Source organism: Carassius gibelio, chromosome B9 (assembly GCF_023724105.1).
Source record: "Carassius gibelio isolate Cgi1373 ecotype wild population from Czech Republic chromosome B9, carGib1.2-hapl.c, whole genome shotgun sequence".
In the NCBI taxonomy this organism is placed as follows: Eukaryota; Metazoa; Chordata; class Actinopteri; order Cypriniformes; family Cyprinidae; genus Carassius; species Carassius gibelio.
In genome coordinates, this window is record NC_068404.1 from 7993898 (window position 1) to 8017787 (window position 23890).

A 23890-nucleotide genomic window follows, 5' to 3' on the forward strand; every position below is an offset into this window, starting at 1 on the left:
GATAATAATCAGGAGGGAAGGCAGATATTGGGACTTTATAAACTGTAAAGAGAGCACAGTAGTCTAAAATGTTTGGACTACAAAATACTAAAACCATTAAAAACTCGTTCCTTATTACACACTACTTTATACACTCTACAAGACAAAATATAAATAAGGTGTAGGTTGTGAGGTTAGAAAACCATACAAATGATTCAGTCAATTCAACACCCTTTTTATTTACACACAGCTCTAACTACAATGTAAGAAAGAGATGTCAATATGTAGGCACAATTAATACAATACGTGTCCTTACAAATAATGCATGAAAAAATTAACAGCCTGCGGATTCTCCAACTCAGTTAAATGACCCAAATTAGAAAACATTGCACTTTTTTTTAAACCACACACATACAAATACAGTGTCCATTTAAAAGGACATGGACTCAAAGCAATTCAGCACATTCTATATGGATATATAAAAGCATAGGAGTCTGGATGGGACGTCCTAACACCCATGATAGAGGTGCATGGTGTCGAAGGTGATGTGGTCATACTGCTCCTCTACACTGACTGACTTGCGGTGCTCTATCTGACTGCTGGCGTCCTCCATGTTCTCAGCCGTATCCCCGAAGCCATTATGATGACCAAAATGAAGGCCATTGTCAAAGCACTCAGGATGTGAGGAGACACCCATATTCCCAATATGACCACCACTCTCAACCTTGGTTGCATTTCCATTTACGTTCACATGCATCAGGTCACCTCCACTGAGGTGCTGCACAGGATGGCAATGTCCGTTTAATGGGAGTCCTGCTGTCGAAGAGAACACATGAATTATAATTCATTCAAGAAATATTAAGATTGCTTCTTCATTCTTAAATGAATGTTTTTGTTTTGCACAACAATTTTCAACAGGTCTACATTGTTCATATAATTTTTGGGGCTTGAAAATCACCCATTCCGTTCAGCTTACATAACACAAATATATCTGAACATTTGAACTCGAGATTGAAGTCCTGCTTCAAGCCATGATATTACTCAGCTCTACAAAAACATAGCACTGACACACTGTCCTACATTAGCTTCCACATTAAACATTAAGCCTTATAAATTAATATTACTTTGATTTAAACAACAGGGCTTAATTCTTAATCTCATTTCTGTTATATGTGGAGGCAGCAAAATAGTCCAGAGGTTACTGAAGGTGCAAACCAATAGAGGACACATGTGTGCCACATTAGAATAGACAAAAACAGTATCAAATTAACGCTAGCAAGTGGTTTTTGTTTGGCTAATATGTTCTTACAATCTATTCATATGTACAAATTCAAGAGTCAGTGTTGATTGTTAAATGAGAGCATTTAATGTGTATAGAAATTACATTTATATCCATCTTAGACGTCCTTTGTAACTTTCCATGAACAATATGTCTATGTGTCCCACATTGTCGGTATTTAAATGAGTACTTCTAGTAAGATGTCCCTTGTAATTCTGAACCGACAAACATGTGTTATTCTATATGCAGTGATAAATCTAACAAGATCCTCTTCATCAGACTTTGCAAAAACAGCAACAGAGAGAAAACAACCACAACCTAATATAGTTAAAAAGGTTAAAGAAGTGACTGAATAGCAACTAGACTTCCTTACAAGAGCATACGTATGAAAGCTGCACAGCGAAGGTCTGTAAATGCACTTTATACATTCATGATAACATATGCTTTGGCAGAACAAGTGGATTTAATGTTGAAGAAATAAAAAAAGGAAAAAAAAATGCACAATATTTTATATTTTCAACATGGAAATATATAATAATTATATAATGTTTTGCTACTTAACAGGGACATGATATGGGCTTCTCGTATCAAAAGTATTAACCAACAGCCTAAACCCGACAAAACCCGAGGTCAGGAATTTGGCGGGGCATATACAAATCAGAGGCAAAGCTGAGCAATAAGTCATACTAAGACATACTTTCCAAGTACAGATATCAGGGCATAAAAACAGCCTCATAACATCATGCAAGTTCCTTAGAGAGAACGTAAAGGTAAAGTTTGCCTTGCTTCTGGAATGCATCAGAATAACAATTAAAAATGTAAATGGCATTCAGGGAAGTTATTGTGCAAAACAAAACTTAACATTTGCTCCAACCATTTAAAAGTCCTTCTCCATTTTAGTTTAAAACAATGTGCATACTGCCAAAAGTTAAAAGGATGGGGTGTGAACAACGTATGATCAGATGTTTTATATATATATATATATATGATGTATGCCAAATTAAATTATTTTCCCTTCCAGACAAGCATCACCAAAAGTGCTTAAATGCAGCCAAGGCAAATTCTCCTACAAATAGGCATAGGAGTTAGTGCAACGGCATGGTATCTGCATGGAGGTCACGGTGAAGATCTCCGACTCTCTGAGGACTGGAGAGGACGAGCTCTCCATTCGAACCCCCTGGTCCTGCTTTGGACTGATGTAGCCATTGGACCCTAAAGACAAGGGTCCATTTAGCAGACAGTTCCCACCTGGGGTACTCAGCGCTTGGCCAAACTCCATGTGCATGTTCTCCATCTGGTCCTCTCCATTGGATCCATTTACTCCATTCATCGGCTGATAACCGAGATCTGCAATGACACCTTAACGTTAGAAACCCAACTTCATCATACAAATGTCTTTAAAATCAAACTTTAAACATTCAGTCAAGACGTACCATCTGTTCTGGCCTTTTTAATTAGATTAGACTCCATGCAATCAAGAGACCTTTTTCGGCTGGGAACCCCATTAAGGATGCCACGCTCTTGGTTTAGCTTGCGGTCCCCAAAGCACACAGAGCCATTGGCTGAGAACCCGTTAAGCTGATTGAGCTGCTTGTTCTGGGCATTGGAAAGCAGTTGGGCACACTCTTGAAAGCCCTGGGCATGGGCTAGGTCAGCAGCGGTCAGTCCACTAGCGTTCCTCATGCTGCGCAATGATAAAAATAGTGCATTAACACTGCTGGTCTAAGGCAAGTGTTTGTAAACCACTCATGCACATATGCAAACACACACGCACCCACACTTCCCTTTCTGTATTTCAAACCCTAATTTATTTGGACATTTTAGAAAAAAAGTAAAAAAAAAAAAAAACAAACAAACAAAAAAAAAAACACCTGGATAAAATCACTGAAAACATCTACAGGTGCATCCCAGTAAAATAGAATGTCATGGAAAAGTTAAATTATTTTAGTAATTCAACTCAAATTGTGAAGCTCGTATATTAAATAAATTCAGAGCAGACTGAAGTAGTTTAAGTCTTTGGTTCTTTAAACTGTGATCTTAAATTTGGCTCACATTTAACAAATCCCACCAATTCACAACAAATCTCAATCTCAACAAATTAGAATATTGTAACATGCCAATTAGCTAATCAACTCAAAACAGTTTGGTTCACTAGGCTGCAGAATCATGGAGAAGACTGTTGATCTGACCGTTGTCCAGAAGACAATCATTGACACCCTGGAGGTTAGGTAAAGAGAGTAAGCCACAAATGTTCATTGCCAAAGAAGCTGGCTGTTCACAGAGTGCTGTATCCAAGCATGTTAACAGAAGGTTGAGTGGAAGGAAATAGTGTGGAAGAAAAAGATGCACGACCAACCGAGAGAACCGCAGCCTTATGAGGATTATCAAGCAAACTGGATTCAAGAATTTGAGTGAACTTCACAAGGAATGGACTGAGGCTGGGGTCAAGACATACAGATGTGTCAAGGAATTTGGCTACAGTTGTCGAATTCCTCTTGTTAAGCCACTCCTGAACCACAGACGATGTCAGAGGTGTCTTAATTTGGAAACCAAGGTCCTAGAGTCTGGAGGAAGGGTGGAGAAGATCATACCCCAAGTTGCTTGAAGTCCGATGTTAAGTTTCCACAGTCTGTGATGATTTGGGGTGCAATGTCATCTGCTGGTGTTGGTCCATTGTGTTTTCTGAAAACCAATGTCACTTCACCCGTTTACCAAGACATTTTGGAGCACTTCATGCTTCCTTCAGCTGAACAGCTTTTTGAAGATGCTGATTTCATTTTCCAGCAGGATTTGGCACCTGTCCACACTGCCAAAAGCACCAAAAGTCAGTTAAATGACCATGGGGTTGGTGTGCTTGACTGGCCAGTAAACTCACCAGAGACCCCATAAAGAATCTATGGGGCACTGTCAAGAGGAAAACAAGAGACCAAAAAAAATGCAGATGAGCTAAATGCCACTGTCAAAGAAATCTGGGCTTCCATACCACCTTAGCAGTGCCACAAACTGATCACCTCCATGCCCGCCGAATTGAGGCAGTAATGAAAGCAAAAGGAGCCCCTACCAAGTATTGAGTACATCTACAATTTGTTGAGATAGTGAATTGGTGGGTTTTGGTTAAATGTGCAAAATCATCACAATTAAAAAAAAACCAAAGACTTTAACTACTTCAGTCTACGTGCAGTGAATTTATTTAATATGAGTTTCACAATTTGAGTTGAATTACTGAAATAAACAAACTTTTCCATGACATTCAAATTTATTGAGATGCACCTGTATTTACAGAAATGTATAATGTAGAGATGTCTCGACTGCAATAGAAAATGAAAAATCATTAAAACACACACACAAAGAACATGATATTAAGAATAAAAAAACATTTCAATTACACCAGTCAAGGGTAAATATTTTCCTGTGGCAATATTGACTGGCAAATGAAAAGTGGTTTGGCACTGCCAAATGATTTTCCCAAGAATGAACTGGACAGATGATTATTTAAATAAAAACGTGTCATATTTTTTAAAAGTGAAATAATGCTATAAGTTAAAATCTGAATGTGCCAAAAGTAAAAGAATGCCACACCAGAATAAACATGGTAAAAGCAGTGGCAATAAGAAGCAAATAACTGTAGATAGAAGAATGCAGATAGTTCAAAGAGGACTTCTTCATTCTGTAATAAGAGTGGCTGGACCACAGCTGTGAGATGAAGGAAACACCACGCCGATCTTCTGATCTCTTCCTTTTTTTTTTGTAAAGAGAGACTCATATCCTCAATAGGTTTTATGCTGGCACAATCTTCATTTTCATGGTTGAAAGAGGACATCTCAGAAGCGATAAGGCAAAACAAGACCTGATCAGGAAATTCTTCTTTAAACAATCAAAGATAAAAAAAAATTATTAAAAAAAGTGGTGGTGAAGTGCAGTTAATAGAACAGCATCCTGGCTTCTTTAAGAGAAGGATATGATCGAATGGTGAACATTAATACTATAACACATTAATGGGTAATGTGAGATGCACAGCTGTTTAACATTTTAAATGAAATAAAGACTGAGAGTGTGTATTTGCCATCACCAGTCATTTTCTATTGCAGTGAAGAAAACAGAATACATGAATGAACAAAATCTAGGGCAAAATAAGAGCGTTTACACTTACCCCTGGAGATTCTGCTAACACATCTACCCTGAATGCAGTGAGAATACAGAAATGTGACTCTCGGCAGCGCGATACAGTAAATACACACAGACGAACCTCAGATAATCCAAAATAATTTCTAACAGACACCAATAATGTGTTGAGTAGTTTTAATCACTTTTTTTTTTTTTTGTGTTATGTTCTCTGTTATAACAAATGTATCAGTATGGGTTTTAAAGTACTGCCAGCTTTTGCTCCACTCTTATTACATGTAACATCGAAAAAACTGAATTCAGAACAGAACAGCAAGCCAGTGTTCCTCTAAATCAGCATGACCATTTGTTTTTGATAGATCTATTTTAGTGCTTATGCTGAAAAATATTGCAGTTATATAAGAGAACTGAAAAAATTGTGGTATCATTCATTTCAATGGCATCCGCAAACAGCATCTGGCTGTTGTACAACTTTAAAAGCAGTTCAATGAAAAATAGAAAAGAAAAATAATCCAAGTTATCTCTCTCCAAATTAGAGCTGCAGAGTTTGAAATCTTCCCATTATAAGCACATGGGTACACACACACAAAAATATTTCTTCAGCTTTTCTTTGTGGTAGTTCGGGTGCTACATAGCACCGCTAAGTGGTTCTTTGGCTTGTAATCATAGGGAACCAATTTAAGTGCTATATAGCACCTACAAGAACCTGAAATGGTTATTTAGTGGTTATTTGGGGTGATTATGATATAGTTCTTTAACGATTTAGGTGCTAAAAGTGGTTCCTCTATGATTACGAGCCAAAGAACCACTTTTAGTGCTATTTAGCGCTATTTTTTTAGAGTATACTTATCAAAATCCCATATTTATCTGGGAATATACTTGATGCTCTAAAGATATGTTCTATATAGGCCAGGTGTGAATGAAATGCTACAATCTCTTCCATTCTCAACACTTCTCATGTGGCTTCACGGGACAGTAAAGTGTCCATCAGATGTGCACATCGAAGTAAGTTATCCGTGAACTTTTTGCCTACCGTTTTATGAAAACAATGATAGTAGGGAAGAAGTTGTATTCGGGCGCTGGGAATCTTTGCTTGAAGTTTTAAGTCTCTACATAAATGTCTAAGGTACAAGCAATTCAATGTGAGCATGACACTTGGGTGCAAAACCTTGGAATTCTGATTGGAAAGAGGAAGAAAAATGCTGGCAGTCACTTTAAGTCTCATTTTCATGAATCTGAATCTGTGTGAAATTTGTGCTAGCTACATAAGCTAATCATTATTTTTTAACAATCATTAAATACACTATGCAATTGAAGTTATTTCCTGTATGCGCTACCATTGAGTGACATTTATCAAGTAAGGGGTTTGCTTGTGGCTTTAGGAAAAGGTTTGTTCATTCACAGATTCATTATTTAAAATTTTATATATATAAATATATCACAATAATCATTCAGACAAGTTTTTAACTAAACTAAACCACAGTCCATACACACATTCATTCCAACACATAAAACATGTTTAAAATCAAACATCTAAAAATAATACAATTTCCAACAAATAATGTAAAAAACATTTTTTATTGAACAGACCCTCCCCACTTATTCCCACCCAAATCTGAAGAAAAATATGAATGCTTCTTGGATGTTCTGTTGTCAAAATGACATTTCTACAAACGTTAAGGTACGTGTCCATCCTGGCAGGTCTCTCAATTCAGAATGAACCTCTTAGGTGCAAGAAATCTGAAATCATTATCAAAACAAACACAATGATCATATGGACAACTGATTAACAGCCTATCGGTGTATAGCCTATTGCGTATAGGTGTGTGTATAAGATAATTTTGTTCACTGTTTGATTTTCTGCTTATGATCTGTATGCTTATGAAATATATGTACCAATAACAATAGTAGGTATTGAAATTATAAATTATATTACAACTCTATTTCAACTAATCTTGGTAAACATTACTTGAATGATAAAGAATGAATGATAAAGAATGATAAATTAAGTTTGTATTAGGTATCTAATGAAATGGCTTGTTTTACCTTGGTTGAATTTCATTTTTAATTTTTTTTGCAATTGCAACAGCAAACAACTTGATAATTGTGTATATTACAGATAATGTATTACTCAAAATACCAGTAACAGTATGTGTAATATTCTTGCATGTGTAATGTCCCTGATATATTAGATGGCTAAAACTACGATGTCAGTTGAAATTAGAATGCCAGATTTACTGAAAATGGTTTTGTTTATATATTGTCCACAGAGTTAGATCAGATTTCTAGCACCTTTAATTAGAGATCATTTCAGTTTATGTAAACGTAAAAGATACATGTACCGGAAAACCTATGCTGTTACTAATTTGCCTTGATTTATATTTAGTTAATGCTACTTGAGTTAAACATTTGCATGTTAATTCTCATTATTATTATTAATAATAATAATCTAAATTAAATTAAATTAGAAGTGTGTTAGAAGTAGACCAGTGGTTTGTACAGAATATACGTTTTTTTAAGTAATCTGCTGTTAAGAGAAACGTGTTTTGTTTATGCTTTTTAATATGTAGCGCTAGCCTAAACCTCACGCTTTAAGTCAGGTTTTCGCAACAAGACCAGCTTAATTTCTACTCAAAACTAGCCCACTTGCGTTTCAAGGCGAGTTTTCCAGGGGCTAATGGTCGTTCAAGTCATCTTGTATAGATCTTATTTACGCGTTGAATGCACATGAACGCCACCACAATATCGTAAATGCCAGTGGGGAGCTCGGGATTTACTTTAAGCCTCGATCTGTACAAGTTGGGGGCGTGTCAGTGATTAACATGGCGGAATATACAATACTTAAAAGTATTTAGCTGTGATATTGTCAGGCTTTTCTATTTACAGCACAGCAAGTTAATCAACGACGCATAATATGATGGCATTATAATATAACAATGCAACTTGTAACAATAAAGTTGGCAGTGGCTTCATTAATTAATTTACAACATTAAAAAACAAAGTGTACCTAATGCACATTTCTTTGTACTCCATTTTCTAGAACAAGAGTTTAAGAAAATTGGTGTATTTTTGTGTTATTAATTAAGAGAAAGTACTCCTTTATCTTGCTCCGACGAAAGTGACTTGAACGCCCATGCCGTCGCAAGCACGACTTCCCACCTTGTGTACACGAACTTCCCAGGAGGACTTAAACGCACCGATAATATCACGTTATTGGGGGTGCTTCAACCCACGGCAACAATGTTAAATTATAATGTTAGCCCAATTCTGTGGGAAAACCGAGGACTTAGCAACACAATGGCTACAGTTTGCTAGCTAGCTATGCCTTTTTCACATAAATGAATATAAGCCCTGGTTGGGATCATTTACAAAACAGTTGGCTGTTTTGAGGGAGCATTAATTTGGGTTGTAGCATTAGCTGTATTTGACAGATGAGAGGGGCGGCAGACTTTCCTTGAGTGGACGTGGTTTCAGCACTGCCAGCGGACATGCCCCAGTGCCTGAGAGCACAATACTGCTTATGTTTTTTCAAGATTTTGATAACTTAATATTATTTATTTACATGGTAGAAAATACTGAGAAAATCGCCTTTAAAGTTGTCCGAATGAAATTCTTAGTAATCCATTTTACTAATAAAAATTTACATTTTGATATATTTATATAATTTATTAAAATAATTTCATGGAACATGATCTTTACTTAATATCTTAATGATTTTTGGCATAAAAGAAAAATTTATAATTTTGACCTATACAATGTATTTTTGACTATTGCTACAAATATACTCCAGCGACTTAAAGTGATACTCAACCCTAAAATAAAACTTTTGTCATTAATAACTTACCCCCAATGTCGCTAGAAACACGTAAAAGCTTTGTTCATATTCGGAACACAATTGGTTAATGGCTCTTCTCGTCCTTTTTTAATTTTAAACGCCATTTTGTTAAATGTCTGGATTGGAATACATTTCACAAAAATATTATATAAAAAAAATGCACATTAAATGGTTAGTTCACTCAAAAATAGTTCACCCTCAAATTACAAATCTTGTTTTATTTTCAAAACACAAATGATGAAACCCGAGATATTTCTGTTCCTCCATTAAATGACCATTAGACCAAAACCCTGATGCTCAACAAACATGCATCAAATGGCATGGGAAACAGAAGCTCAAGTGTGCACGCTTGACGCACAAGCTATATTCTCATGCATCAAGCATGTACGGATGAGCTTCCATTTACCATAATGGATGTTCTTTATGTATGTGCATTGATAAATGTTGTTTATAAGTGAATAAAGAGATAAAATAAATATGTTAATCAAGTACAGCAAATGTGTCTCTTCGGAAAACTTCACAAATCTCTTTAGGATCTTTTTAAATCATTAAATGTTTTGGTGGAATTGACTTTCAGTGGTGGGACAGAAATATCCAATTTCACTAAAATGGCTGCATTAGTGTTTCGAAGATGAACAAAAGCCAAAAGGGCTTGGAAGGACATGGTGGGTTATTAATGACAGATTGAATATTTGGGTGAACTATCCCTTTAACTTTCTCAGTTTGGAAATCTGGACAATATTCTAACAATGAAAGTCATATATTTTTATATATATACACACGTTAGACCTGCCAGGTTAGCCACTGTTTCCTGGTAATTTCTGTGTTCAATACTGTATGAACAAATATCAAACTGTGACAAATGGCAATTTCACTTTGGCAAATTAGTGAAATTTGTATTTAAATATTGAAAGGGAAGCATTCATTTTGTTTCTTCATTCCTGATATGCTTTGCTACTCTCTATTTTCGCTTCATAATTTATTTTCCATTGGTTGAGCCCTAACGCATAACTTCCTGAGCATCAAACCATGCTTACTCTGGACGAGACTAAGAAGGGACTGATTAGACCTGTCCTACAGATACGTCCTATGGTTAGTCTACAAAAACAAAAACAAACATTTAGATTAAAAATTAAATTAATATACTTCAACTGCATTGATTTAAGGGCACAATAAGCAAAGCATGCAGGTCAAAAACAAAAAACTAGATCTAAAAATTTAAAAACAAACAAACAAAACAACGTTGTCTTTTGAAAGTTCTAGGTATAAAATGTCCTATCAGTAAAACCAATCACCGCATGAAATACCTCAACAGTTTGCCAGTGTGTTGATACTGAAGGGAGCGATAGTGAGAACACTCCTAATGCCACAACAGTGCAGTTTCGTTGAGGGAACTTGGAGTGAGTCAGCAGTGTCTATTTGGAATGCTCTCCCCCTTTTCTAGGATTACTTGAAAAAGTCAAGTCATTTCGAATTCAATAGCTGCAAAAACATTGAGATGTGTAGACGTTCTCTAGAATTTTGCCGTAACAGTTAACAAAATGCAATCTCCATTTCTTTTGTCATCATGCCACTTTCATAAGGACAAAGGTGACAGATGATTCAAAAAAGAACATGTTTTATCATAGGCTAATCATATATCAAAGGGTAAATTCTACAGGCGACATTGTAAATACAAACAGTTCGTCTCTATGAACAAAGTCTCAGAATAAAAGATGCAGACAGGTAAAAACAAAATACTAGTAATGCTATTCATATGGTTAAGATTCTAGTGCAGAAGCCTATGCTTTACCCTGTTCTCCTTTATTATTATGCTACCTGAACCACACTCATGAACCACATAAGTACAGCCAGACTTATGGATCGAGGGCTTTGGGAGAATGACGATAGAAGAGAAGAAACAAAAAATGATAAGAGTCTGTGCAATAGGATCAATGTTTTTGAACGGTTTATAGTAAACTGTAAACAGATTATTTTCCCCATTTATTTTACTTTAATGAAGGGACAAGAAATTATAAAATTCAACTCTATTTGCTTTAGCCAGATTCATCATGTCAGAGTTGAGTCAAGGCAATGGCTGCAATATCATATTCTTAAGACAGCATACTTTTGGTGCTTGAATGAGTTATATAAGTTCAGTTACTTAAGTTAAATTCACACTACATTAAGGACATTTAAATAATTTATAAAGCACTTTGGATAATTTCAACTGGATGTTTTATCTAAAATCTCTCCACTAGGTGATAAAGAAAGACAAAAGACAAAATGTACACTTGAAGCTGTGTACATCACTGGTAAAGAGCATGAGAAGCTGAACAAAGTGAACTGATTGAGGTTTATGTTAAACCAAGTCCCGAGGAAAAACAGAGGAAAGAAAATGTGATGAAGCACATTTCTTCAAAGAACTTCAAAGAACTTATTTACTTGGTAGACGACGAGGAGTGGACATTTCTGGTGAGGATGAAATTATTGAAGACATTTCAGTGAAGAAATAATCAAGACTTCAATGAGAGATTGTATGTAGTGTGTTCGTCCATCAAGTTAAAACAGAGGAAAGTCTTTCCACTGAGCCATGAACAAGAATGAGTGATCCGTCTGGAGATGTCCAATAGGAAAAAGAAAAACATATTCAGAGGTGGATACATCCAATGACCGTCGATCTGATTCCAAGGCATTCAGGATTCAAAAGGGATCCATCTTGACTTTCTTCATGTCTTCAGGAAATTTACAGAGGGCATTTAAAACATTAAGCTGAATATAAGCCCTTAAGCTCCTATGTCTTCATGTCATTTAAATTATTTTAGTTTTGGTCCAACAGATCTTGAAGGAATATCATTTCTGGACATCACAATGAAATGCTGCTCTTTGCCAACTTTTAAAGGTAGGAAAATGGTGCTGTCAAGAGAATATTTTCATTGGTGGCTGGTGTGTTCCTAGAAGGAGAAGTATCAGCTGGATTCGGATCTCAAGAAATCAATTAAAGTAAACACTAGAAATATGTAGGGAGGAAACCGATAAAACATCCAGTTTGGCATTTTTTTCCCCATGAAGATCTTTTTTCTTTTTTTTGTAGTATTTTTATTTAGTATTTTTTTTTTTTTACAAAAATAAATTTTTAACAGAGGAATAATAATTTTTTTCTAGGAGTCAAGGCAAACGTTTAAATCAGTTTTTTTAAATATAAAATAAAAACCCAAAACCCTCGATCCTTTCAATCTCCTAACTAGGCCTATATAATAAAAATCCTAATGTTAAACCTTCTCTTCTGAAAGGATAAATCTGACACACTGTAGCTGTCACTGGCTTTTATACTGACTGGGGCTTCAGTGCCGCTACCACTGTAAGACTTTAAAACATTGTTCATACTGCCATAAAAACAAACATCAACAATCCTATTTGTGTGGTTGCTGAATGCACATTTCATCATTATCTCAAAAGCATTTCCAATAAGCCCCAAACACAACATGCACTAATAGAAATTGAACATTTAAAAAACAAAAAAGCTAGTTCCCCAAGAACAAAATGTTTCTCCTTTGAATGCCATATGTTACTCATGGATAAAGCAATACAATGTTTGTCATTTATAATATAACTTATATCACAGATTTGTTTCCGAAAATAAAACCTTCATATATACCACTGGGACAAATAGGTGTTTGACCACAGCGTCCTTTAAGACTTTGAGGCGATTTTTTTCTCTCTCTGGTGCCTGTTTGACTTGGACAACATTCTGAAACTCTTGTCTGAGGGTCTCGGTCTTCTTCTTTAACCCAAGGCCATAGCGTTTTTAATTCAAGTACCAGATAAAATGCTAAAACAAGTTCTCTCTTACGTATCATATACACAAGTAAAAATTTTAATCGGCATGTCAATTGGAATAAAAATAATATACTAAGAATAATATAAACTTTGTGCTAACCTTGAACTGAGGAATTTCTTAAAGGGTTACTCCACCCCAAAATGAATATTTTGTCAACAATCACTAATCCCAATGTCGTTCTAAACCCGTAAAAGCTCAGTTCGTCTTTGTAACACAATTTAAGATATTTTGGATGAAAACCTGGAGGCTTGAGAGTGTCCCATAGACTGACAAGTAAATAACAGTGTCAAGGTCCATATGAAAAGTCGTCGTCAGAAAGAATACTCCATCTGACATCAGACCTACAATCTGGGTTATATGAAGCAATAGGAAGACTTTTTTTAAGTGAAGAAAACTTTGTCAATGCTTTCCTTTGTCTCACTCCATATCACAGTGCTGCATATGCTCTTCCGTGTCTTCCCCGCCACAAGGATGCGCTGTTATTTCAAATCAAAGGTAAATACACGTAGAAACAGCGCATCCTTGTGGTGCGGATGACACACAGCTTATGTAGAACTGTGATATGGAGTGAGAGAAGAAAGTGTTAACAAAGGAATTATTGAATAAAGTTATTATTTTTGTTTTCTTCACTTAAAAAAAAAAAGGTGATTTTTCATAACTTTTCTGGACCTTGACACTTATTTACTTGGCAGTCTATGGGATACTCTCAAGCCTCCAGATTTTATCCAAAATATCTTAAATTGTGTTCCGAAGAGGAACTGAGCTTTAACGGGTTTGGAACGACATTGGGATTAGTGATTATTGACAAAATATTCATTTTAGGGTGGAGTAACCCTTTAAATGCAGAAGTGGGTTTACATAGTTTTTTTTGTTTGTTTGTTTGTTTTTTCAGTATTTTTTACTGACTGGGAGTGTAAGGAAATTCTCAAAATGCAGCCTTCTAGTCTTTTGTATACTGTAAATTTGACACATAACTGTAATTGTTTTTTATTTATACAATGTAGCAACTTTTCAAGCAATGTAGCAATCTTAATAGTTTTATTGTAAAATGTATGTGAAATGTATTTTACATTATGATTCAATTTGTTAATACTAGTTAACTAGTTGTCCTGAACTAACAAATGAAAGAACAGCATTTATTAATGTGCATGATGATTAATATACAAACACAATTTTTTTACATTTCAAGTTAAATATAATGATATTTATTTATGAATGACAGACATTACTAGGGCTGTCACTTTTGTGAAAAAATCATTTTCGATTTTTAAGACAAGTGTTCATTGAATCGATTGTAAAATCGATTTTCCATGTCTACAAAAAAAAAGACATTTCCTTTTTCAACGTCAAATAACGGACGAACGTAAAGAGAGTGCTGGAAACGCACAAGTCAGCAATATTTCTTATTTATTGGCATGAAGTTTCGTGCAGAATAACAAACAGCAACAGGAGTGCAACATTCTCGAAAATATATAAATGCAGAGGGGACGGCTGCCATAACAAAAGAAATACATCACTGCAGGCTTCAACCCAGCTGCATTTATGATTTAGGCAATTCAAAAATCTCCAAGATTATTTAAAATAATGATTCAATCCATTTCAAACAACTGTTCAAAAAGAAGACGCGCTCCGACCGCACTGATGTCCCAGGGACACTCAGGTACAGCTGCGCAAGGTGGGGGTATTACTGCCAATTTTCCACCACAAAAGCCGTTCGCTGTCAGCTTGCAATGGTCCTTTTCATAACTCAGAATATCCTGTAACTAGATGCGCGAATGAGGCAAATTCGCGTCTACCGCGCAGCGAGACCTCCAGACGCACGTAAACGCGTCTTTACAATGACTTAACATTGAAATCATTCGCGCCAGACGCTCTATTCGCATTTGGTGTGAACGCAGAGAGGTCGCTTTCGACATCACTGGGTCTTATAGGCGCGTAAAATTGCTGGTATTTTCTCTAGCCTATTGTCTAGCTTTTGCAAGGCATACTGCACTTTCTGAATTTTTTCTTTTCTTTTCCTGCTTGTTTGTGAGTTTTGTTACATCTATGTTTTTAATTGTTTAATTATTTTTAAATGAATAGTGTACATATTTGGTTAAAATCGCTTCCCTATTTTCATTTTCGAAACTTTTTTTGGTTGGTCCGATTGATTGTGCAATCAATTTTCGAACTAAAAGTGACAGCCCTAGACATTAATAAATGTAGCTCTAAAAATGATCATTAACATTGATTAATAAATTTGTAATATAACAAATCTTTTTTTTTTTGGTTCAAGATACAAAATGCAACTTATGATAACAACTTAGTTTTTTTGTAAAGTGTCACCACTTTTAATTGAAGGCCTTAACAGTACAAATGATATTCATGTTTGTTGTGCTGACCACAACCATATGGCATTCAGAAGAGGAGAACATCCGGAGTGAATTTGCAGTTGCAGTGCGTTCTTCAGACCAAAAGCCTGCAAGAAACACTAGCAAGCCCTTCACTGTACTTGCTGTTCCACAAAACACACCAGACCTCTGCTTTCCAAAGCAGGATTTTGTTTGACCTCAGTCAAATGATGGCTGAGCATAGAAGATACATTTAAAAAGCATAACAAAACAAATTAATTACTAACTACATATTTCATGATCTTGAATTCTAAGTTTAAAATTACATGTTAAATAATACAAACTGATCCAAAATGTTCAATAGTGTTCTAGTCACTAATGTAAGAGGTTTGTGTCTCTGTGGAACATCAAATCATTTCCAGTTATTCAGTATATCCTCCATCATTATTAAAAATACCCACGTGGCATTTGTCATTGTCAAGAGATATGAAATGGTGAAAGTCATTTCTCCAGAATGAGCAACAAGAAAACTCCTGCACCACTGTATGTGTGCGCTGACAACTCACAACACACAGGAGCTTACACTTGTATCATTACGCCTTGTTGCAACACCCTGGAGAACTGCTGGCAAAATAATCAGCATTAATAATGCATGAGCTTCCATCAGAATCACTCTGCAGTCAATAGCATGTTTTGTAACAAAATCTGTGTTACTGTAGCTGGTCAACCCATAGCAATACCAGCCTAAATCTAAATGAGTGTTGGAGAAGAGTTTGTCAAGTGGATATACACATGTATATTGCATATGAAAGTCATACAACTGTCCTTAAAGGGATAGTTCACCTTAAGTTGACTACCATAGTATGGAGAAAAAAAAAATATGCAAGTCATTTGGGACCAATGGGGACTGGCAGCAACTGAAGGTGAACTATCCCTTTAAGGAAAAGTTTTCTACAGAATTTAGCTCCAAACCTAATTAAAACACAACTATGAAGCAGCTCAAGGTTTCAAGATTATTAAAAAGGTGTGTTCTGGCAGGCATACATTAAACTTTACTGGAAACTTTAGGAGCAGGACTATGTTATTTTCTTTGCAAAATCTAACAGAGCTGTTCTTGCATTAAATTTGGCTCAACTTCAGACAGAATAATGTTTAGCTAGAATACAGATTTAGAATGCTAGAAATAACTTAGATATATATATTTTTTAATGCAATAAAAATGTTATAGCTAGCCATAAAATGACACTGCAGAGACATTTTGAATGGAGCTCAATTTCCCCCAGAAAACCATGGGGTCTCTCACACTTCATTTCATCTTATCTCCCAATAAGGAAAAAAACCTTAGCAACCAAAGACAATTTAAAATAACAATAGTTGTTTGCTTTTGAGCTATGAGGAAATGTGCAACAGCTCACATCCTTGAAAAGGCAAACACATTTCAAATCAAAAAAGTGAAGGAAAAAAAAAAGGATATTACCTCCGCACTTCACAGGGGATTATAGAAGACATGATAGAGATGATCAAATTACTGAATTCAGAATACATTTCACATTTAGGCAAAATTAAGCCGGTAAGACCAAATCTGGTCACAGATTTCAGAAGAGCTCCATCAAAATTCATTTCAAAATGGATTGTATTAGGTCACTTTTCAAAATCACATTTTTAACTTCGATGACATAAAGAACATAAGTTCAACATTGAATAGGGTTCAGTTCATCAGGTATCACGATCTAACAATGAACAATACAAGAACAGCCTTTATTATTTGGAAGAAGTTATTTGCATTATGATTACCAGTAAATAACGATAGATGCTATTTACAGTATTGCAGTACTTTATAAAACAGTAAGCAATAATAATGTATTGAGTGCAAGTTATCATTTGAATAAAAAAAATATTGAATGGATGCCACATTGCTGGGAAAATAAATGACTTTCTGATGTGATAAAAGCTTTGAAAAGGGAGGGAAAATAAGTTCAGCAAAATGCAGGTTCAAACTCGGGTTGATTGCGTAAAAAGTCCACGCTTTACCACCAACGTAACAGGAACTGAGGTTTCGCAATCGTAGTTTCTAGTGTCGACTAACCCAATCATATATTGGTGGGTGGAGTTAGTTTAAATAGCCTCTGCCAATAAGGTAGTCTGCCAACTTAGTGTAAATAGACACTCCGTAATAATACATTTTAATGTTCCTAAAGTGTAAATATGTACTAAATTAACATTTCAAACTGTATAATTATTCATAATGTACTATCAACAAACAACTTAACATTGAACAATAACACATTTCTGAACATTAACTTAATAATTAAAATTAATAATTGCTGCACAAATGCTGTTCATTGTTAGTTCGTGATAATGTCCATAATATTTTGTTACCCTGTTAGGATGAACCAATTTATGTACATTAAAATATCTTTTAAAAAAATAGTCATTTAAAAATATTATAAGGATATAAGTGTGCAGTAATAGCCATATAATAACAACATGCCTCTTTTCATCCAGATGTGTACAACTTTTTGTACTTAAACATCCATTTATTCAACATTGTAGCAGCCTTGTTTCATGGCTTAAATCTGTCATTAATTCATTAAGGCAGCATTGGTATATTCGTGGCAAAAACTATTAAACTGCATTAAACAATTCAATCAATATCCTTTCAATATAAGATTTACAATAATTAAAACATTTGGCTAGAGTCAACATTCAAAAAATGTTATCATAAAAAACTAAAATAACAGTAAAAGCAATATAAAGCCTTTCAACTTACTATAATACATATTCTAAAATTATTTCAGGAAAACCATTTTTTAAAATGTTCATCAATATATTTTCTGAATAAAAATGTAATCTAGTATAATTTAAAAATGTGCATTCTATTAAAATGTTTTATCCTCAAAATATTCCTACATAAGATCATAAACTTGTTTTTAACTTAACAGTTAAAAATAAACATTAGAAATTTTGCAGGTTTTAAAATCAGGTAAAAATGTGAGATTGAAAACCAGTCAGATTTCTGCCACACAGGACAATAGGGTTCTCATCTGTTTTCATAGAGAAGGGCAGGAAAATCTCAGACGGTTCAAAACGGTCTCACTAGAATTCACTAATGTCTTTTGTTTACCATATTATCTTGTAGTGGAAGAAATAAAACCCCTTATAATCAAGAGAATCAATTTTTGGTTTTGATGGAGCCCTTCTTAACTGAAGCACCCGTGGGGTTGATGCAAGGGACAGAGAGAGATACAGTTAGAGAGAGCAGCAGTTGGAGAAGACTTACTCTGCCTTGGCTCCCTGGACCAGGAGCATGTTAATGCAGTCGAGGCTGCCAGCACGGGCCGCTTTGTGGAGGGGGGTTTCTCCAACATAGTCCTACAAAACAGACAGAGAATCTAAAGCACCAGCTGGGGCCTGTAAGCACAAAGCCAGTTTCAGTTTTTACCCAGGTAAGTTCACGTTCAGTTTGAAACTTGAACTTTAAAATGGTGTTTTGTTTTTGGGTCAGACTGATGCTCGGCAGCTTTTCACTCCAGTTACATTCCTCCGAGCAGTACAAGACAAGACTGGGTAAGAGATCAGTCGACGGGACAGGCGATGCCCTGAAATCATTCATGTTGATCTGCCTGAGCCAGCAGGGATGAGAAACTAGTCTATATTTGGAGAACACATCACTGGTTATGTAACAATGGCCTAGTAATCTAATTTCTGTGCACCAGTGAATGGTGGAGGCGGAGAATACATGAAGAATCAGAAATATGCTGCTGATGGGGATTTCTATATTCTCTATAATTCTATATAAGATAATAGTATGTAGCTGAAACAGCATAGCGCTATGATTACAAGTGTGGCAAAAGTGGTACAAATATAAAATGGAAAGAACAAAGTCAGATTTCTGATCAGAAGAATCACATTCAAAGCTGCTGAAAAACAGTCATGCGGCCAGCTGTGACATTGCTAATCAATGCTTTGTGTTATTTCCAAGTTCTTCCTCATCTTTACCAAATGTTTACTTACATAACTTCATGTTTTTTCACTTTTACCTGTAAATAGTTCTGCATGTTCGCCTTCAAAAAGGTGTCTCATACATAATCTTATAATGCAGTGATGTCTTACCTGTCGGTTTATATCAGCTCCTGCCTGCAGCAGCCAGAGCAAGCACTGAGGATGACCCCCGAAGGCAGCAATATGAGCAGGAGTCTGGGCAAACCGAGAGGTCACAGAGTTCACACCACATCCCACCTGCATCAGACGCATTACACACTCCAGCTGGGAGACAGGAGAGGACACAGTGCCTTTAGTAAGAGCTCAGCTGATACGGCTTTTCAATGGCTGATGCCAATATCAATATTCAGAGCAGGATTGCAAGCCTAATTCCGATATATAAAATACAACGCATAAATGCTTATTTAGAATACAATTTTAATTATAGCAAATGAAATGTAGACAAATTAATGAAATAAAACCATTTCTGTTTTATTTATTTTTCTTTCTTTCTTTTTTTTATATATATTTAAAAGTGAATATGGATGGATGGATAAACTTCAATAGTGGTGAACACAAACTACAACATACATACAATTTTTCATCTAATTAATTACGTTTCGATTAATTAATCGCAAAATGAATTTGACTGTGGAAATTCCCCAAAAAGATTATTTAAAGCTATTTTTTGTTAAATGAGAAAGTATAGTGTTTTTCAACATGAAATTTATTACACATAAACATTTAGGCTCAAACGGCATAACAAACTATGGAACATAAAAGATGACAATTTGAGAAACATATCAGTAATATAACACAATATCAACTTCTTGCCTTAAACAAAAAATCTCTTGTGATATAAAATTAGAGACACAAACTCATTCTGGGCATTTTTTGCCCCAATATCTTTAATTTTAGGGCATAACTGCATTTATGGAGATGTTGCCCTGCATCATATTTGTCAACAGCAACGACTATAGAATACCCAAGACATGTCACATGTATAGTTTTGAATGGGGAAAAATGCAACGCTCAATATGTCCGCTCAATCGCAGGAAGCCCCGCCTTCTGAATAAAAGAGCCAATTGCTTATTGGTCAAGTCAGCAAGTCAAATCATGGCGGATATACGCGACCAACGTTTGAGTGATAAATAATCAATATCTAACCTGATGAAAAATATTAATGTTATTCACACGTTATATTTCATTTGCAGCAACAATATATATATATATATATATATATATATATATATATATATATATATATATATATATATATATATATATATATATATATATAAAATTGTAGAGTCCTAGTAAAGTCCTTTTTTCTGCTCTGCAATCCTGCTCTGTGTATTTTAATATATACCGTATTTTCCGTACTATAAGTCGCACTTTTTTTTCATAGTTTGGCTGGTCCTGCGACTTATAGTCAGGTGCGACTTATTTATCAAAATTAATTTGACATGAACCAAGAGAAATGAGAGAGAGAGAGAGAGAGAGAGAGAGAGAGAGAGAGAGAGAGAGAGAGAGAGAGAGAGAGAGAGAGAGATTGATTATATAGGTCAGAAGAAAGAAAGGGGTCATATTTGCCACTGTGCAAATTTAGCAGTGTTAACAATTTGTTCTTCTGGCAGAATGTTAGAAACGTGCATACATTTTTAAACAAAAAATATAGAAATCTTTACAATCTCTAGATTTACATCAATAACTGGAAATGTGTCATCACAGTCCATAAAAGGGTCCATTATTTCTTCTCAGCTGAAAGGGTTTTACTACACTTGTTATTCATCCAGCTGGGCTAAATATTGGTCTAATGTTCTTGGGTAATAAAACATAATGGAAGCATTTAGTGCATCTAAGATGGTTACTGTTGTTGCAACATTCCTTGATGATCGTTCCTGCAAAATCTCAAATTTCACTCGAACTCTTCCTGTTAATCATGTACTCAACAAACCATCCCTTCTTCTCTAGACACTCCCATGCTATGGGAGACATTACATCCATCCAGATAAAGCCAACAACGCACAGAAAGCGAGAGAGATGTATGACTTCCTCATGACTTGTTTTTGTTTGTATAAGGTATATCAGATTCAGTATTATAATTAAACTGGAAAAAGTTTGATTTAATACCCTGTTGATCACACACGGACACTTAGGAATTTCCCTTTAAGTCTGAAAGTCTAAAATGCAAGTCCATGCATGCATGCTGTGGAGCAATGGAGAAAATGCTTTCCCTTTTCAGTAATTCATTTCTAAAAATAAACCTACGGGTTGGTGTTTATATCAAGCCGGCTGACTCTCATTCTTCATCTGGTTGGGTAACCTCAAGACATCGGAGAATACAACATCAGCTACATAACAGATAATGTAGCTCTTTAGAAAGTGAGGGAAACCTGAAGTTCAACCTCATTACCTGTGAACAGACTACACCCACAGGTGTCAATACAAAAACACACTAAAAATAACTAAATGATAAACACTGTCAAAATTATGAACACGCGTGCAGCTCGAAATCTGGGAAAAGCACTCAGAAGATGTTATTTTAGCAAATCAAAAGCACTCATGAATGAGTGAACGCGGTTGAAAAGTATGTTTCTGTGTCCAATATTAAACGAAATAAGATTACTTTGTTGTTGCATCTCATTATGCTTCTAAAACCGGTTATTCTGATGACAACATCTGAATAACACAAAACAACGTTAATACAAATGAATAAATTATATGCAATATATTTGTTCGATTAGCATTAAATGTGCATTACATTATTAAATCAAATCCAACACAAATTTGAATCACTGAGAGCTATTAACTAAGTCACTAAAAAGTGTAACACTCATTTGTTGCATTTAACCTAGACGTATTATATTAGTTCTGTTGATAATAACAATTATTTAATCATTTCACATCAATACAACTGCATTTCCTTCCCCTCCAAGTAGCCTACTAATCCAATCCAATGAAAACGGACTCGTAAAATTCATAATTGTCTTAGTTTAGGTTTTGTTCTTTTAAAATCAACACGCATTAATAATCACAAGACAGGCTAGGTTAAAAAAAAATAATAAGAAGAAAAAAACTGAAACGAAATGAATGATCAAGCCAAACTGTCTGCAGATAATTGCTGAACGCGTGCGCAACGTTCAACTAACGTTGTCAGATGACATTTTTGCACGATCCCATTATCTTCTGATGCGGCTTGAGTATCATTCACGAATTACTTTACAATGCATGAAGAAACGAAATATGCAATACATTGCATTTTATCAAGAGGAGTAACAAACAATAGTTTAATCAAGTATGCATTGTTGTGCACACTGTATCCAGGTTACAATGATAAATGCTGCTCATAAATGAATGTGATTTGGTACCTGGCCGAAGTGTGCAGCCCAGTGTAGAGGAGTCCACCCGTAGAAAGAGTCCTCCACGGCCAGCTGATCTGCGCTGCACTGCAGGAGCGAGCACAGCGCGCCCACGTCTCCATCTCTGCACGCGCGGTGAAGAGGGAAGCGGATACTCAGCACCTCCTCGCTGGAAAACCCAGACTCCAGGCCCACCGACATGAGTGAAAAACACAAACCCTCGCTCTTGTAGATACGTGGAAATAAAAATCCTTACAAAAATGGTGGCCTTCACGATGTCTGCTCGTGTTAAGTGCACCGCCCAAACAAACAAAGCGCTTACAAATGGGAGGCGAGATGATACGCACATCAGACTTGCGCGCGCGCCGAAGGAACCAAAGTTCACGCAAGTCCCTACAAAACCCAAAACGGATCAGTTGAGAGTCAGGACTGGAGCTACGCCCGACCAAATCCCGAGACGGATCACTTGAGACCGAGACTGCGCATGCCTACTACGAAATAAACGCAGCACAAAACCAGAAACGGATCATTTCAGACTGGAATCTAGACTTCGCATGCTCACTAAAAAAGCCCCCGTAATCAGAAGCGGAGACGTACTGGAGGATCCGGAGGATGGAGTCACGCATGCGCACAAGCGACATCTGACCGTGGCGCAATAACAAAACAAGACCGTCATGTGAGGAAGTATACATGTTTTAAATAGTCTTATATCTGATTCTATGCAACATGGTTATGATGTTATTCTATTTTGGTGAAAAAAAGGGCGACTGCTTCTTTTATTAGCTCTGGGATGTTTAACTATTATTAGTGTTGGGCAGTGACTTAAGTTACTAGTAACACATTACAGTAATAATATTACTTTCCCTGGTTTCTAGTTGTGTAACTACTTACTAACAAAATTTAAGTAATAATATTACAGTATATATATATATATATATATATATATATATATATATATATATATATATACACACACACACTATTAGACAAATAATCTAAAATTAAATCATTAAAATCAGTTGGAAATACAGCTATTATTAGTTGTGTGCAGTGCTGGGTAAGTTGCTTACAAAAAATAATTAGGATTATTAATTAAATCATCAATATTGCATTTAAATTACTAATTACTCTGTCTGAAAATTAACTTAATTATTAAAATCCCTAATTAGGCTACATTTTAAA

At 35.5% G+C, this 23890-nt stretch overlaps 1 protein-coding gene across 2 annotated transcripts; it reads right to left on the bottom strand.

Annotated features, from left to right (window-relative positions):
• Positions 1 to 198: 198 nt before the first annotated feature.
• Positions 199 to 23120, bottom strand: ankrd10b (ankyrin repeat domain 10b). 2 transcript variants are annotated; one of them, XM_052565047.1, is made up of 6 exons: positions 22718 to 23120; positions 19479 to 19631; positions 18646 to 18737; positions 2692 to 2942; positions 2507 to 2605; positions 199 to 795 (listed from the first exon to the last, which is right to left on the bottom strand). In XM_052565047.1, the coding sequence occupies exons 1-6, from the start codon at positions 22907 to 22909 to the stop codon at positions 488 to 490; spliced, it is 1095 nt and encodes a 364-aa protein (XP_052421007.1). In that variant the 5' UTR covers positions 22910 to 23120; the 3' UTR covers positions 199 to 487. The 2 variants fall into 2 exon arrangements, with proteins under 2 accessions (XP_052421007.1, XP_052421008.1); XM_052565048.1 differs by having other exon boundaries at positions 199 to 792; positions 22718 to 23119.
• Between the last annotated feature and the right edge of the window lie 770 nt (positions 23121 to 23890).

Bases quoted from the DNA above. Each gene is read 5' to 3' on its own strand.
- ankrd10b (XM_052565047.1), bottom strand. From the start codon at position 22,909: ATGTCGGTGGGCCTGGAGTCTGGGTTTTCCAGCGAGGAGGTGCTGAGT. The intron at 18,738-19,478 runs GTAAGACATCAC...TCTGTTTTGTAG, and splicing joins GAGCTGATATAAACCGACAG to GACTATGTTGGAGAAACCCC. The intron at 2,943-18,645 runs GTAAGTCTTCTC...ATCATTGCGCAG, and splicing joins GTCCAGGGAGCCAAGGCAGA to CATGAGGAACGCTAGTGGAC.